This window comes from Bipolaris sorokiniana (assembly GCF_000338995.1).
Source record: "Bipolaris sorokiniana ND90Pr unplaced genomic scaffold COCSAscaffold_1, whole genome shotgun sequence".
In the NCBI taxonomy this organism is placed as follows: domain Eukaryota; kingdom Fungi; phylum Ascomycota; class Dothideomycetes; order Pleosporales; family Pleosporaceae; genus Bipolaris; species Bipolaris sorokiniana.
Window position 1 is genome coordinate 2741758 of NW_006911895.1, and position 15556 is coordinate 2757313.

At 49.8% G+C, this 15556-nt stretch overlaps 7 protein-coding genes across 7 annotated transcripts; 2 read left to right on the top strand and 5 right to left on the bottom strand.

The window, feature by feature from the left end:
- Window positions 1-509: 509 nt before the first annotated feature.
- Window positions 510-1394, top strand: COCSADRAFT_342003 (polysaccharide lyase family 3 protein; the record flags this gene model as incomplete). Its single annotated transcript, XM_007696925.1, has 3 exons — window positions 510-848; window positions 902-1135; window positions 1194-1394. Exons 1-3 carry the CDS (start codon window positions 573-575, stop codon window positions 1392-1394), a joined length of 711 nt encoding a protein of 236 aa, XP_007695115.1. The 5' UTR covers window positions 510-572.
- A 498-nt stretch (window positions 1395-1892) lies between these two features.
- COCSADRAFT_32578 (uncharacterized protein) lies at window positions 1893-2531 on the bottom strand. Its single transcript, XM_007696139.1, has one exon. The coding sequence runs from the start codon at window positions 2422-2424 to the stop codon at window positions 2026-2028; it is 399 nt and encodes a 132-aa protein (XP_007694329.1). The 5' UTR covers window positions 2425-2531; the 3' UTR covers window positions 1893-2025.
- A 2355-nt stretch (window positions 2532-4886) lies between these two features.
- Window positions 4887-5442, bottom strand: COCSADRAFT_22089 (uncharacterized protein; the record flags this gene model as incomplete). The annotated part of the gene is made up of 3 exons (XM_007695900.1): window positions 4887-4945; window positions 5053-5351; window positions 5408-5442. 3 exons carry the CDS (start codon window positions 5440-5442, stop codon window positions 4887-4889), a joined length of 393 nt encoding a protein of 130 aa, XP_007694090.1.
- A 1643-nt stretch (window positions 5443-7085) lies between these two features.
- COCSADRAFT_177580 (uncharacterized protein) lies at window positions 7086-8236 on the bottom strand. The gene is made up of 2 exons (XM_007696926.1): window positions 8081-8236; window positions 7086-7993 (listed from the first exon to the last, which is right to left on the bottom strand). The coding sequence occupies exons 1-2, from the start codon at window positions 8113-8115 to the stop codon at window positions 7420-7422; spliced, it is 609 nt and encodes a 202-aa protein (XP_007695116.1). The 5' UTR covers window positions 8116-8236; the 3' UTR covers window positions 7086-7419.
- Window positions 8237-9617: 1381 nt separating this feature from the next.
- Window positions 9618-10560, bottom strand: COCSADRAFT_32582 (uncharacterized protein). Its single transcript, XM_007696140.1, has one exon. The coding sequence runs from the start codon at window positions 10395-10397 to the stop codon at window positions 9777-9779; it is 621 nt and encodes a 206-aa protein (XP_007694330.1). The 5' UTR covers window positions 10398-10560; the 3' UTR covers window positions 9618-9776.
- A 267-nt stretch (window positions 10561-10827) lies between these two features.
- COCSADRAFT_166875 (uncharacterized protein) lies at window positions 10828-12652 on the top strand (the record flags this gene model as incomplete). The annotated part of the gene is made up of 4 exons (XM_007696927.1): window positions 10828-10842; window positions 10894-11001; window positions 11061-11488; window positions 11542-12652. 4 exons carry the CDS (start codon window positions 10828-10830, stop codon window positions 12650-12652), a joined length of 1662 nt encoding a protein of 553 aa, XP_007695117.1.
- Window positions 12653-13371: 719 nt separating this feature from the next.
- On the bottom strand, window positions 13372-15084 carry COCSADRAFT_156072 (uncharacterized protein; the record flags this gene model as incomplete). The annotated part of the gene is made up of 3 exons (XM_007696928.1): window positions 13372-13569; window positions 13632-14264; window positions 14368-15084. 3 exons carry the CDS (start codon window positions 15082-15084, stop codon window positions 13372-13374), a joined length of 1548 nt encoding a protein of 515 aa, XP_007695118.1.
- Between the last annotated feature and the right edge of the window lie 472 nt (window positions 15085-15556).

The following is a 15556-nucleotide window of genomic DNA, read 5'->3' on the forward strand; positions in this document are numbered from 1 at the left end:
CATCCTTCATCCTTCTGTTGTTAACACCTACTTGAACCATCTGTGTGAACATGCAAAGCGGCAAAATGGCGGTTGGCGGATTAAATTATCCGAAGATAGGGTGATGGAATGTTCGCAGCATTCAGCCTTGTATTTGTACAGACGACACGCTAGCATAACCACAAGGTGGTCCAGTGTTCTGTGTTGTGCAGGTCTTGGAGTGCAACCCCTAAGATCAATCGTTTCCTTGGCAGCACTGTAGCGTTGGGCGGAGGACCCACTGCCAAGCGAGTACGATAACCATGTGGAGTTCCGCGAATGAGCTGTGGGGAAACAAAGGGTGGAGCTCCTGATCTGGTAAGATGGGTAGACTAGAGGTCTTGAGGAGGCCTCAATAGCAGGTCTGGCGAAGATGAGGTAGGAAAGTGGCAGAGCGACGATCAACTACTTAGAAATACGAATGAAGACCCGCCGGTTAAGTCTTCCACCTCTTAGTATGGTCGGTTTACATTTAAAGCTTTCATAACACCCTCCGTTAAATCAGGGTCCATTCACTTTCTGGGTTAACATAATATCTCGATTTCATTTTCAACATGAGATTTGCCGGACTCGTCGCTGCCGTTACGGCTCTGCTTCCTACTGCTCTTGCCTGCAATGGATACACTGGAGGTGTACCTGCCGCTGTCGGCACCAAGACCAACAGCAAGGTTATTGAGATTGCAGCTGGCCAGACCTTTGACGGTAAATGGTACAGGTATGATCGTGGTAGCGGTGCCTGCTCCGGTCAGACCGAGGGAGGAGCTTCGGACGCTGTATTCTTGCTGAAGGAGGGTGCAACTCTCCGCAACGTAATCATTGGCAAGAACCAGGTGAGCCTCATGCGAGAAAAACAGCAGAGAGGACATCAATTAATTTGTCTTAGGCCGAAGGTGTTCATTGCCAGGGCCATTGCCGTCTCGAGTATGTCTGGTTCGAGGACGTCTGTGAGGACGCCATCTCCATCAAGTCGGACAAGGCGGGCAAGGAATCTTGGATTATCGGTGGCGGTGCCTACCACGCCTCAGACAAGGTTGTTCAGCATAACGGCTGCGGTACCGTTAACATCATCAACTTTTACGTCAACAACTACGGCAAGCTTTACCGCTCTTGCGGAAACGTAAGTCTTTTCGATCTAGTGAAAAGCCTAACGGAACTATGACTGACTAATCGAATAGTGCTCCACGCAATGCAAGCGTAACGTTTACATCGAGGGTGTTACTGCCGTCAAAGGAAACGAACTGGCCGGTATCAACAGCAACTACGGCGACACTGCTACTCTGAGAAACGTCTGCTCTGACGCAAAGGTCAAGTGCCAGATGTATACTGGTTGTGCTGGTGGTTGCGAGCCACAGAAGGCTGGTGTTTGCTCTGGCTAAGCTTACTCGGATGTTCAAGCCATGATATGACCCTGCAGCCAGCTGCAACGCATAATGTGATATGAAAACCGGGTTAGAATTTTGTTCTTGTAAATATTTGTTGCTTTTGTAAATAATATTTTCTTCTTCAGTAAATATTTTACTATGCTTTGCTTCACTGAAGCACGAATTGTTGACACAAGACCTGTTGCCTATATGTTCCTATACCGTTCTGATTACCGATGTCCAATTTGACAATATCCAACGTCCATCTAGTGGATCAGTTATGCCAGTAGGTTTCTCACAATGTGATTAGCTAAGATGAGTAGTGGCGAGTAAAGAGATCTTTGCTTGCTGGAGAGGTTTTTTTTGTCGTATGGTTTGGTGCGTTGGCTTCACTGATTTTATAGATGCTTATCTCGCACAAAATCCAAAGGGCCGATCAGAGATTAAGCACACGAGTCCTGCAGAAACTCGTAAAGGAATGATATTAACTACTAATAATTCTTATAAACATCTAAGGAATGTGGATATTCGTAATAAAAGATAAGAAAACACCAAGACGCTATGCAAAACAAATGCTAATCAAAAGGAATGTCCTCAAAGGCCATCACCAGCCCCCATCTCTATGCTCCATCACCAAGCCATCCATCTACAAGAAGCACTCGATAGTGAAAGTAGTAACATCGGTCTCAATAGCCTTGTCGAGGTTGCCGTCGAGGTCGACAAAAGTGTTCCAGGAGTTGAGGACTACACCGAAGGCTGGGGCGGCAGGGTCAATGAGGACGCACTGCACGTTGTTACCGCCGGCACCGGGGCTCACGGCTTGGATTGAGGTAGCGAGGACCTTGGGGCCAAAAGCACCACCGAAGAGCTGGCCGAATGTGCGGGCTCCGCCGTTGACGGGGACATCAGCATTGGCGTTCTTGCCAGAGATGTCGTTGGCGAGTTGGACTGTGAAAACGGGGGAAGCAGAGCGGGCGGTCGCTGGGGCAGCGAGAGCGCCGGCGCAGAAGAGAGCAGCAGAAGAGATGATCATGGAGGCCTTCATTTTGATGGTTGGAAGTGGTGTTTGGTGAAGAGTTGAAGAGAGAATTTGAAGATTGGAAATGGAAGATGGTAAGAAAGTTGTTCTTGTTGTAGAAGCTGTGTTGGAATGTGTTGTGAGATGATTTTCTGTTCCACGTAGAAGCTGTCTCTCTTATACTTCTTTCTGTTCGTGCAGCCTCAGTGTGGCATCTTGGAAATTCATCGATGGCTTTTCCTTAGCAATGCCTCAGTGTTACACCGCAAGAATAGCAGTCAGCAACGTTGGCACTCTACTCACAGCTGCGCTCAGCTTTGTCCACATTTTTGTTCCTCTCGTGTCATTCAACCTCTTATTGCGCCATCATTCTTGTCAAGTCTCACTTTTGGTGGAGGCTGTATACCGTATTACTCTGAAGGGCGTATGAGAAACGGTCAAGCAGACCGCTTTCTGAATGGCTAGCCTTACCATAACTATAGCTGATGCTTACAACATCATCTTTGCCAGCGCATATGGTATAGTCTCAAGTTATTAGCGAAATTGGTTAGTGTCTGCTCATATTTTCAATCCTCATTCACAGCTGCGTTGCTGTCAGCTGACTCTCCATTGGTCAAGTAAGCGAAGAAAGACCGCTATATTTATTCTCGAGCTGATGTTGTTTGCATGTGGCGTCCGCCTTCGATTGGTGGCCTGTTCTGGGCGTCGTAAGATCTTAGCGAAAGGGGGAAGTGCTATGGAGGCTGAGCCATCAGCTGCGCCTCCTCGGTAGGATCCGATGTTATTTGGTATGTTTGGTACACTTCAGAAGCCACTATGGTGAACACACAGTCGTGTGCCATTTTCCAACGCAACTGTCTTGCTATGGCTGCTATAATGGGATGGGATTCAGTTTGCTCTAGCAGAAAGCAGTCGCGCACATCACGCGCATTACAACATGCACTTACGCCTTGGTTATATCAAACACTGCAGATCTGAGCAATGGAGGATGAATCATTGAAAGAAAGAAAAATGCCCACCTACGTTATCGAAAACAACACTTCTCCAGGGTTGTTGACTGACAACTACTATACCTCGCAATATCTGGAATTTTGTAGTTACGCTTAAGTGAGACTTGTGAAGACTACTCGCTCGGGATACAGTCTCGAACGATTGACAAAAAAAGTTCGTTTATTTTGATTTTGTTACCCGCCAGTTACCTCCGTCTCAGTTTTCCTGGGGGAATTGGATGATTCTCCAACTTAGAGATTGCCAAACTTTCACGTGAGTCACGTCTGTCTCCTCGCAAGTATGCAGGCGGCAAAACTTATTCTTGTCTCGTCAGACTACCCTTCATCATTAACAACATTCACGTGAAAATAAAATCCAGAATTCTCGAGTATGAATTCATCAAAATCGATTGCCGACTTTTGTCCATCTGAGCACGTAGCACCAACTACCCCGCTGCCTCCCCACCCCCGCCTTGCCTACTAACCCCGCTTCATTTACTCAAATACTCCAACTCCAACCGGACGAACACCCTGGCCCTTGTAAAGCAAGTCGCACCATCACGCCATGCGGTGGCAATATGTAGTACCACCACAGCTTTTCAAAATTTAGCCCGACGCTGCGCCAAGTGGCCGCGTTACGGCCATCAGAATTGTTATACCATGCTTGGCAGTTTCACCAGGGGCGTTAGTACTACACTTGTGCTCGCTGCCCGAGCAGACTCCAATTGGAGCTTGAGGCAAGGAAATATACATTGACTAGGGCAGCAACGAAAGCAAACAGTGAAGCGGATGGCGAGAGAGCCTCGCCATATCCCGTGTGCTGCAGAGAAGATGACTACATATGGAGCTAGATAGATGAGCCGAATTTACTACGTAAGTATATCCGTTCTTCCGTGTTCAAGGCCAAGAATTCGGTAGAGAAGGGATAGGATAGAAAGTTGAGTCCATGTAGTAGCACGTCAGTAGCCCTCGCCATCTCACCATCTCACCATCAACCTTTGACCAGCCTATTCTACGTCAATTAAGTACCAGATGGTGCAAAACACTAAAGATTGGCAGATTGATTGGAGCAACTACTTCTTCCAAACCGTGAGTATCAAAGAATCTTCAGTAACATCTCAACGTAGCACCATAACGGCACGCTTTTACGCAACCCAGGGACCCCAGGCATACGCACACGCACGTTGCGGCTTTCGGAAATGTTTAATGTCCATAAGTAGATGAAGACCGTAGTTTCGGATGCCTTGTCTGTCGTTTGAAAAGCCGCCTTCCAATCCGAGATTAGAATGCTTTACAAATGGAGTATCGGGGATACTGTAAGTGTTTCGGGATAACTTCCAAGAGAAGACTCAAACAACATCATCGTAACAAGAAGTCCATCCAGGGTTTTCAAAATACTGAAGAAAAGAACTGGATGTGCACATATAGACATGCAATCAAAGTATAAACTCCATAATTTCCACTTCAACAAAGTCACCTATCTCCTACCCTAGAACATATTTACAAAAACCCCAAACCCCCAATCATGTCCTTGCCGTTCACCAATTCCAAATCCCCATCTACTGGGGTGGCGCAACAGGCGACGGCCTAGGCGGAATCGATGCTACCCAAGAAATCAGCCTACCCTATCCCCTTGCTCATCCCTTGACAAAGGAAAAAAACTTACGAAAAGCAGGGGGCGCGCCCGTAGGTCTCGGCGGAGCCCCACCAGTAGGGAATCCAGGAAAGCCACCTGGAGGAAACGAAGGCATGCCGCCTGGCGGGGGGAATGGAGGTGCACCGCCGCCGGGGAAGCCGCCAGTCGGGCGTGGAGGAAAGCCTGTGGGCACAGGGCCTGTAGGGCGCGGTGGGAAGCCGGTTGGGAAGGCAGGGGGAGTGCCGCCGGGGGGGCCCGGAGGGGTTGGTCGGGGCGGGAGACCGGTCGGGGGAGAGACTTGGCGTTCGATGACGGGGGCGGCGAGGGCGCTGGGTGTGTTAGTGGAGGGGATTTTTGGGGGAGGGGTAAGGAGGTAGGGATGTACCTGGTGGCCAGGAAGAGGATAGTTGCGAACTTCATGGTTGAGAATCGAGGAAGTGGTTGTAGTAGAAGGTAGATTGTAGTAGAGATAGCTGGAGAAGCTTGATGGTGGTGAAAAAAGATGGTACTGAGATGGTGCTCTTTATACACCTCTCATCGCGTATCATTTCTTTCCAAAGGTGCTCAGCAAAAGTCATGTTCCTGGCTGCTAGTCGCCCAGCGTAAAGTGCTTTCACGTAGATCTATCCAAAAGCAAGGTTGGATAGATGAAAGGCTAATATCGCAGGTGTGGTATTCAAGATGTCGTGATTGATGAGTCCATCAAGCTCAGACTTGAGTAAATTGGCCTCATTGCCGAAATCGATGGCTGATGTGCCTTTTGAAAGCAAATGACGTTGTGTAAATGTTCTGTTGGGAGATGCAGTGCCAGGTCACTGCAATTAGGCGTCAATCAATTGCAAACATGGTCAATGTAGGAGGCCAGATCGAGGATCTTTGTACAACCGTTATCAGAGACGAACGATGGTGGACACGGTGGAAAAGGATTGGTAACCAAGCGTTTGCTTAAGCCCCCTCGGCAGTTGCTTCTTCGTTGTTGTGTAACAACTAATGCAGAGGGAAGAACTCTCCTGTAAGCGGAGAATTAACATCGAGACCACTGCACTTTCAATCTAAAATTTGAATAGGTGATGCGGCCTAGAGTATTGCGACAGGCCGGTTTAGCCTTTTTGTTGTCCCAGGAGATGGGATAGGCCGATCGAATCTATACGGTGGCTCTTTGCGTAGTGAGGTGATATAATGCGTGATGCATTTAAAAATGATGGTATATGAGCTCATATCAATATACAGAGATGCATTTTGTGAATTGCTATTCACAAGGTTCAAGTGACGCCATTGCCAAGACGAAATCAACATGAAATGCACCGGGAAAAACGTCAATTTCGTCTGCTGGATGAGTACCAGTCAGCCGAAGTAAGGACTAAGATGCCATTGACACTGAACTGTACCAAACTGAGGTATTACACAAGAAAGGCTCCAAACATAGTATCTACCCATCACCACACAACATCTCCATCGCCATTCCAAACTCCACACATCGTGCTGCCAAGCCATCGATCGCCATTTACCAAAATGCACGAATTCGAGCTTGTGTCGAGCGTAGATGAAGCTCTTGTTACAACAAATTTCCATTCGTCATTTCCCGCATGAGAATTGGGGGTTGATTTGCACTGTGATTGGCGAGATGATGAAAAGCCGCCAACTCTGCCGGGCCGTGCCTGCATAATAGGTTAAAAATCTCCTGCCTCCGCAATGCCGGCCGGCTTTAGCATTAGCGCCCCATTCCCAATGCTTGCAGGAAGTGAAACTCCGGGCTGGGGAAAAAGGTGGAGGGATTGGTATCGTCTTTTTACCTCCCCCTTCTTCCAACTCCTACTTGAGAACTGTTTAGTAGGTCGTGCTCGATAGACTGGGCAAGACAAAGGTTGGGAAAGGACAATGACTCATGTGTTTCATGGAGATGTGCTTAAAGTTGGTAATATGATCCACAAGGCAAGGATTATAGTTCAGCGGGGGAAAATGTGGAGAACAGTAGTGACCTCATGAACGCCCATAGAAGGGCAAGATTAAGCGTATAGCATGAGTAGCATATATTACCATACACATACATACTACCCAGTCATCCAGGAACCATAATGAATATGTACGTTTTCTGTTTTCTAAAGAGACTCGTACTAAGCGAAAGAATTGGTTGTCATGCAAGATAGCTTTCGCCTCTGCGATAGTTTCATAAAAGAAGGAAATTTATTGATAAAATCCAGTCCCAAACCGGATACCTGATAGTCCTAACAGATCAAATTTATGCGTTCCTACTGCAAGATCCTCAGCCCAAAATGACCACTAACCTAGTTCCAGATTGATATTCCAAACTCATCATTGCAAATTGAGAATTTCGTTGAGGATTTCATATTGCGTTGAAACGCTGGTGCCTGAGTAGCAGTGAAGGGTGAAAGCCACCTAGCTGCGAGCGGGAGGAGGGGGAGGGGGAGCACCATCGACTGGTGGAGGTGGAGGAGGAGGAGTACCAGCGACTGGTGGAGGTGGAGGAGGAGCACCACCAGCTGGCGGTGGAGGAGGAGGAGTACCAGCGACTGGTGGAGGAGGAGGAGGAGCACCACCAGCTGGCGGTGGAGGAGGAGGAGGAGTACCAGCAACTGGTGGAGGAGGAGGAGTACCAGCAACTGGTGGAGGAGGAGGAGGAGCACCACCAGCTGGCGGTGGAGGAGGAGGAGGAGTACCAGCGACTGGTGGAGGTGGAGGAGGACCACCGACTACTCCTCCTCCTCGGGCGCCTCCCCTTCCTCCACGACCTCCACGACCTCCACGACCGCCACCTCGGCCACCTCGACCACCTCCTGGCGGTGGTGGAGGGCGAACATCAGTACCTGGTGGAGGTGGAGGGGGTACACCCGCGACTGGCGGTGGTGGTGGTGGAGGAGCACCAGTGTCTGGTGGTGGAGGAGGAGGAACGGTACCATCTGGTGGGGGAGGAGCATTTTGGCGCTCAACAACCAGAGGTGCAGCGAGTGCACTGTGTCTGTGTTAGCTATTGTACCAAGAGTTGGTAATCAGGAAGGTATATTGGAATGGATAGTCAAAAGAAATGGGAGTGATGTACCCAGCGGCCATAAGGATCAAAAAGGTAGACCTCATGATTGATAGTGATACAAATGATTGTTATTTGATAGTCAAAGGATTGATTGTAGAAGTGAATTGTTGTTCACTGATGGTAATGGCTATTCCAGAAGTGCTGAAGCCATGTCCCTTTATAGTTAAATTTCTCTATACTCTCCATGATCGTCCGTCATCAGTCTTCCCGTTCAGTTGCATACGTGTACCTGGATAATCGCTGCCATTAGAGCGGAGTTCCCTACCCCGCGCATCCCGTCCAAGGCTTGCGCTGTGAAGTGAATGGGTACATGGCACCTGTGACGCCTTGGCTAAAGCCAAGAAATGAGCGACTGGTGATACCCAGGTTTCGGAGATTCGTTCCCCTTGCTGGGCTGTGAGGCCAAGATTTGGGCAGCGGAACGATTACGTTGGCATATGCTGCGGCAGGTGACACGTCTTGTCACCCAGGAACTCGATTGGATGGATTCTCTTCACCACGCACGCCCTGCGGCCGGAGTTCTGCACTTGTACCAAAGAACTGGGTCGAGGGTCAGGTCTAAGTACACGGCGAAACGTATCCTACAAGCCGCCCAATAGCAATGACGGTTGTGCATTATAGAGTGAATATTCAGACTCTTTTTTTGATGTCATATCCAGCAGGGGTCGTGTCTGATTGGCTCTCGGACCATCGAGGCCCGGCTTATTCTGACTGTCAGGGTATAATCCACGTTGGCCAAGTACCCGATTAAATACGGCCAGGTTTGACCACCGGGATAGTTCGACAGGCAGGAAGTAGGACTCTTACATTTCAAGTCTTCTCAATCCTCATTCGCCAGGAATCCGTTTCTTTTTGTACTGGAAGCCCGTGTTCCAAGAAGCCTGTGTGCCGGCATCAGAAACGCAGCTATTGTGAAACCCATTTCAGGTTCAGCCTCAGACATTTGCGAGATTGTAATTTCACTAGAAGCATAGCTAAATACTAACATAGTAGGAATCTGCAGAGGGTAAGTTTGTAGTATTACAATTTAAGAGACGTAAGACAGCGGGTAAGAATGCGGCGTTGCTGTGGTCATGTCCTTGGCATGCAGCCCAAGGAATAGCGGGCATTGCCTTAATGTCAAGCAACAGGTCAAGCTTCGTCATAGGCGGAAGGATCAGCCTTGTTATTTTTGCTTCGTGCAGAGATCAACAAGTTTACACTCCCATTGTACTAGTACCAAGGCATCATCCCAAGCCGCCGAAAACTTGCACAAGGCCGAACATGTCGAGAATATACGAGGCGACATTGACGTGATGCATATACGTAGGGTAATTAAAACGGCAGAATCCGCAGAGATCCGTACTGTAGTTTGCTGACTACAAAAAGTGGCAAAATGGGCCGGATGGATGGAGCAAATGCCGAAGATTGGCAGTTTTACATGCCCACTTAATCAGGCCGAGTGTTGGAGGAATGAGCTGGGGCACTAGTTGGAGGCATTGGTTGTGTGGAGAGGAATGACGGGCAATTGTCATTGGATTAAAGAATTAGCAAGGCTACATGCGTAGATCATGGTTAGCATTGAAAACGCTTCGTGGCATGCATAGCCGCACCTTGAAAGCTTTGTACAATATGCAGATGTAGTCTCCATCAGCTCTTGATGAAGCTTGGTATTGTTAATTTTAGCACACGTCCTTAGCCACAGACGTCTGGTATAGTACGCAGATCAGTCGTCGTCTTCAATGACCAAGCCGATTTCTTCAACGTTCTTGAACTCAGCCCCTTCATTACGTGTGTCTGCATCATCATCGGCGCTATTCTTGGGTACGTTTGCATTCGGGGCCAGCTTCTTCTTTGCTTGCTCCGCACCGGTTGTACCGTCCTTGGCGTCACCATCTCCGCCTTTGCCGCCTTTCTTCGCCTTTTCTTTTCTTTGCCTTGCCTTTTCCCGTTTTAGCCTGTTCTTCTCCGTCTTTTCCTTGTCCTTCTTCTCTAACTCTTCTTTCCGCTTGGCAAACTCCTTCTCGTCTTCCTCTTTCTTCACCTCTTCGTCCATGGCGCGCAGTCTCTCATACTCGCGCCGCCGGCTCGCCTTGTAGACATGGAACTCGCCACTACCTGCACCGGCGCTTGAACCTTGAACATTTGCGACAATTTCTGGGGGCAGAGAGGAAGTCTTGGTAATTGCGCCGGAGCCTGGGATGTGGATTTCGCGGTCAGGCTTTGCGAAGAGGGCTTCGACCTGGGAGGCTTGCTCTGTACGGGGAGTGAGGGCGCGTTTCTTCACTGGGCGTTTCGAGCGCGGGTCGGCGGATGTGGGTATAGCCTCTGGGATGGGCTCGGACATGGTGTTTGCAGGTGAGGATGGATATGCCTGGCGCAGGCGGCGTTGCGTAGAAATCGGAGTACCAGAAGATACACACGTGACCGATAGCCTTACGCGACTGCAGAGGGATGACGTGCAAAGATGTGATGGGTGATTTGGGCAGAGCGCAGTGAGAACGCAGTGTCGTGGAAATATTATCAAACATTGATGCGAGTAGGGATGGCGCGCTAGGTGCCTGGCTACGGCGCGCTAGAAGTGCCACATGCGCCTGCGAAGTCGCCGCCATTCTTGGGCTTGCAGCACCACATGAAACACGCAATATCGCATATTTCTCTACCCCTCTACACAGGATCCGTTCCTGCCTGAAGCTTATACAGGCTGAACATTTCCTGCCACACGCCCATCATTCCCAGAGACTACAAGTGCTGACACCCGAACATCCCACGCCAACATGGGGAAACCCCGCGTAGGTCCACTTTACCACCACGACCGCCCTCAGCGCCTGACCCTTCCGTAGATGATCATTCTGATTCGCCATGCGCAATCAGAGGGAAACAAGAACCGTGATATTCACCAGTTCATACCCGACCACAGGGTCAAACTGACCCAGCATGGCTGGACTCAGGTACGCCGTCCTCATCGCATAATTTGAGACGCTTCACGACTGACTCTAGACCGCCATAGGCAGAAGAAGCTGGACGCCAGCTCCGCTCTATGCTCAAGCCAGACGACACCCTCCAGTTCTACACCTCGCCCTACCGCCGGACTCGTGAGACTACAGAGGGCATCCTCCGCACCTTGACCTCGGACGATCCCACCCCCTCGCCCTTCCCCCGCAACAAGATTACCGTCTTCGAGGAGCCAAGGATACGAGAACAAGATTTTGGCAACTTCCAGCCATGTTCGGCAGAAATGGAGCGCATGTGGCAGGAGAGGGCCGATTATGGCCATTTCTTCTACCGCATACCTGATGGCGAGAGCGCGGCAGATGCTTATGACCGCGTCAGTGGCTTTAACGAAAGCCTGTGGAGATCATTTGGAGACGATAACTTTCCTAGCGTGTGCGTGTTGGTCACGCATGGACTGATGTCCAGGGTGTTCCTCATGAAATGGTGAGGGCCCAACTTACGCGGTAAAAAGAAGGCAACATACTGACTTGCTTCAGGTATCACTGGTCTGTCGAGTACTTTGAGGACCTCCGGAACGTAAACCACTGCGAATTTATCATCATGAAGAGAAGCGAGAACAACGGCCGGTACATCCTCCAAAACGAGCTGCGAACATGGTCCGAACTCAAACGCCGGGCTGCCAAAGAGAAAGAGGAACAACCAAAGAGCGCCACGGCTGCCACACCAAGCAGAAACACCTCGTTGAGTAATCTCAACCAGACTGGGTCTACTTCGTCTCCCACTGTGCCCATTCGACGCTGGGGAGGATGCGTAAATGGATGCAACCATGACAAAATCAATTACCCTCGTCGTCCAATGCGAAAGAACACGATGGAGTATCTTGGGCAAGGTTCTCAGCAGACCGCTTCGCCTGCAACACAACATATGGAGCCGCTAGAAAGTGAGCAAGAAGACCACCCGGTTGCAGCCCAAGAGGCTGATCACGCTCCCATCATCAATGAGCCATCGCCAGCCAAGCTGTTGCGAAAGCAAACCGCCAAAGGTACAGCCATTCCCGCCATGCCGCCAACGCCCGCATCACCAAACGATGCCTCGAACGATGCTTCCAGTAGCGAGGAGGGGGACAACGCACCTTTGGCATTGAGGTCCAACAATCACGCACAACCGCGAACTACTGCTATTCTACGTCACCTACAGCCCATGCAGGCCGGTGAAGGCTTCTCAGACGACTCCGACTACTTTCCTGGTATGCAGCACCTCCACCACAGTACCGGGCAACGCAAATTTCTCCGCGCCAGCTCCACGCAACGCAAGCAGTCCAAAGACCGCAAAATCCAGCGCAAGCAAACTGAACAAGGCTGGCTCGAAGAATCCGGCATGGGCAAAGATGTTAAAACAGACAGACTGGGCGACGGCGACGCCACGAGCGATGACGCTGCATTCGCCAAAAAGAAAGATGAAGAGCCACCCATCTTGAGGGAAGCTCTCAAGGGAGACATGATTGTCGAACACAGTGAAGAGGAGAGAGAAGCAGCAGCAGCAGCAGCAAATGGTACGCAGCCCGATTCCGCCGACAAGAAAGTTACAGAGAAGGATATCGACAAGATGCAGGATGCAGAGAGAAAAAGTCTCGATGAAGTATATTAAGTTTAGCCGCAAGCGCCGTCCCAGCCCTCCAGACTCCTCTGTAACTTGTTTTTTTTTGGTTTTGCAACCTGGATTACGTACTTTATTCCCCTTTGCCTACATAGACCCTGATTGACTCCTGAAATGAAACAATGAAGACCAGGTGCACCAATACCAGTTTTTGAAAACCAAACTTATAGAGCCCTCCTTTTTGTACCGCTGTGTGAATTGTGATGGGTTTGCTTTGAACATTCTGCCCTGTTGTACACATTTTTTCCTTTGTTCTTACCAATCTCCGTGTATCCTGTCTGTCGAGGGTGTGATGTCCCTCGTAAAGAACACTTGTTCTTTGCTTCTTTGCTTCTTTGCTTCTTCTTTCGTTCAATTCTGATTGATATATACCTATCCTCTTCAAGCTTCCTTCTTCCTCTTGGTTTGCGACTCGGCATGTTCACGTTGACCCTGGCCGTCGTGGTGATAAGGCAGACATGCCGTTTTGGCTTGACACCTGGCGTTTGGGTAACTTGAGAAAATTGGGTCATGTAGAGATAAGAAGCAAGGAATGTGATCCAATGTTGCGGAAGCAGTAGCAGTAGCAGTAGCAAGAAGGGTATTTTCTTGGACTGCAACTGGCTCCGGTGCGTGAGCTCCCTCCAGCCCATGAAGTGCCAGAGCGAACAGACTCTGCGTTAATTGCTCCGACTCGCTTTCATGATTTACTTGCGTGTACAAGAGGAGCCTCAAGCACAGCCAAGATTCACGTTTCGCTTTCGCATGATGATCTCTATGCCACGTGGACCATATACGCCTTCATCCTTGTCCATCTCGGTCCACAAGTCTTCGAGAAAAGCCCACGTTTGTGTTACCCTTGGTTTGTTCTCTGGAGCAGTGTTCATTTGTGCTCTCATCATCTCGCGGTGTTGAGTCTTGCGGCACACCTGCAGGGGAGAGAACTTGTTAGCACGCGCACATCTATCACGTCAATAGTTTGGGAACTTACCGAACCCACGATACGCGCACCCCAGTTCATAGTTGAGTGGACGCGCGATGTGGGCGAAAATTTGGACGCAATTTCGATCATTTGGTCGAGGATATCGTCCACTGTTTGCAGAAGGGAAACAGTAGGCCGCTCAGTGCCGTGGAACATCGTGTGAAGGAAGATTAACAGGACTTGCTGTTGGATTTGACCAGCTATCCGCTCGTCGGAATCGTCCTTGGCCAATGACGAGGGACTAGGCTTCCAGGCTTTGATCAATCTTTCGAAGTGGCGCTTGTCTTCGGCTTTTCTAACAGGATCTGGCTCACACACATGTTGCCGTGCCGACTCTGCTATGGGTATGATGAGACCAAGGAGCTCATGACAGGACCCCAATAATACTCCATGTATTTCGGTACCCCAGTTGAGTGAGTTTAGCGCTTCTGGTGACAAGAAGTCGTCATATGGAATGTGGCGACTAACGGCGAAATCCGTATTGAGAGTCAGGTTTGAGTTGATGGCCAAGAAGGCATAGATTTCTGTGAGAAATTCCAGTAATGGCCCATGACTACTTTGACGAGCTCTAAGCTCGAGTAACACAGTGCGGCTAGCACGGAGGTGGTGGTAGACACTCCCATTCATTTCACTGGATAGGCTCTATTGTAATCGTTAGCGCAAGTTGTTTCTTACAAAAACGCCTCATCGGTTTAAAAAGCCGAAAGAAGGATAAACTAAAGACAGAGAGAAATTGGAGACCCACCTCAAACCAACACATAGCCAACATAACGATGAGGAGGCTAATGAGGTTCTGAGTGCTAGACTCCTTCCAGTCGAGGAGCCCATGCTTGACGCTGCGTAGTGTCACTGCGTAGTAGGATCGTGCATCATGCTCGAACCGATCACCCTTGTAGCCACGCAGATGGGCTCCACTCAATGCTAACAAACACCCGACAACTCGCGTATCCTGGTACGCCACGGGCAAAAGATAGCTTACAAAAGGGTTGATGGGTAATATGCGGCCGGCCATTTCCGTAGCCGTCACCTTGATGTAATGATCGAAAATGTGCTTTTCGCTCTCGTTTCGCAGCACAGGCATGCCATTTCCGAGGGCCGGATATACACCAGTGCAAGGCAGCGGAAGCAAATACCGCATTTGTTTTTTGTCTGGTGTAACGACTTGCTGTGTGGTCGTGCCGCTGTCGTTGCCGCCGCCGCCGCCGCCGCCACCGCGTACTCCCTTGCTCAATCCTACGACAGAACGACGATGCGGGGCCGCTTCGCGCTGCAGGCTATCTGACGTGTTTGCTGATTTGGTATTCTGAGTGGCAGATGATGGCCAGGTGCAGATGAGATGGTTGCGCTGACAGCCAAAGCACGTGGGATGCTGTTCGTCGCACTTCTTGCGGCGAGCCCGGCATGTGAGGCAACCTGTCTTGGACTTGAGGCGCAGCGATCCATAGGCCGGCGGCGGTGACATGGTTCAATTGAGAAGGACAAATGATTGCGTCGGACTATGTATCTGCGAGACGCCCACATAAAATGATGGGCCAAACGATCACTGGGCATGCAAGAGGCAAGGTCCTGGCCCCCCTGGAACCGGGCGTAGGCTTGGATTACAACACGTGACCTTATCGGGAGCGCGCTTATCTTAGCGCGTCGTGAAGCTTGGGCGGATTTCCTCAACGAGCATCTTGTGTAAGTATGTATACGAGCAGGTAGCTCTACGTGACCTACTAACGAGTCAATTCTTTACACTGTTAACGGACCGAAGACTTCTAAATATCCCCTTTCGACAGAATAAGTATCATACTCGTACTCCATGGGAATGCTGCACAACCTTGAGGCAGACCTTCCACTTCCAGACAAGCGTGTCAGTTCTAATTTCAAGATGATAACCTTCCCTATTGAGTCTCTTACTTTCCGCTCGCTGTACGATGATCCAGATCATC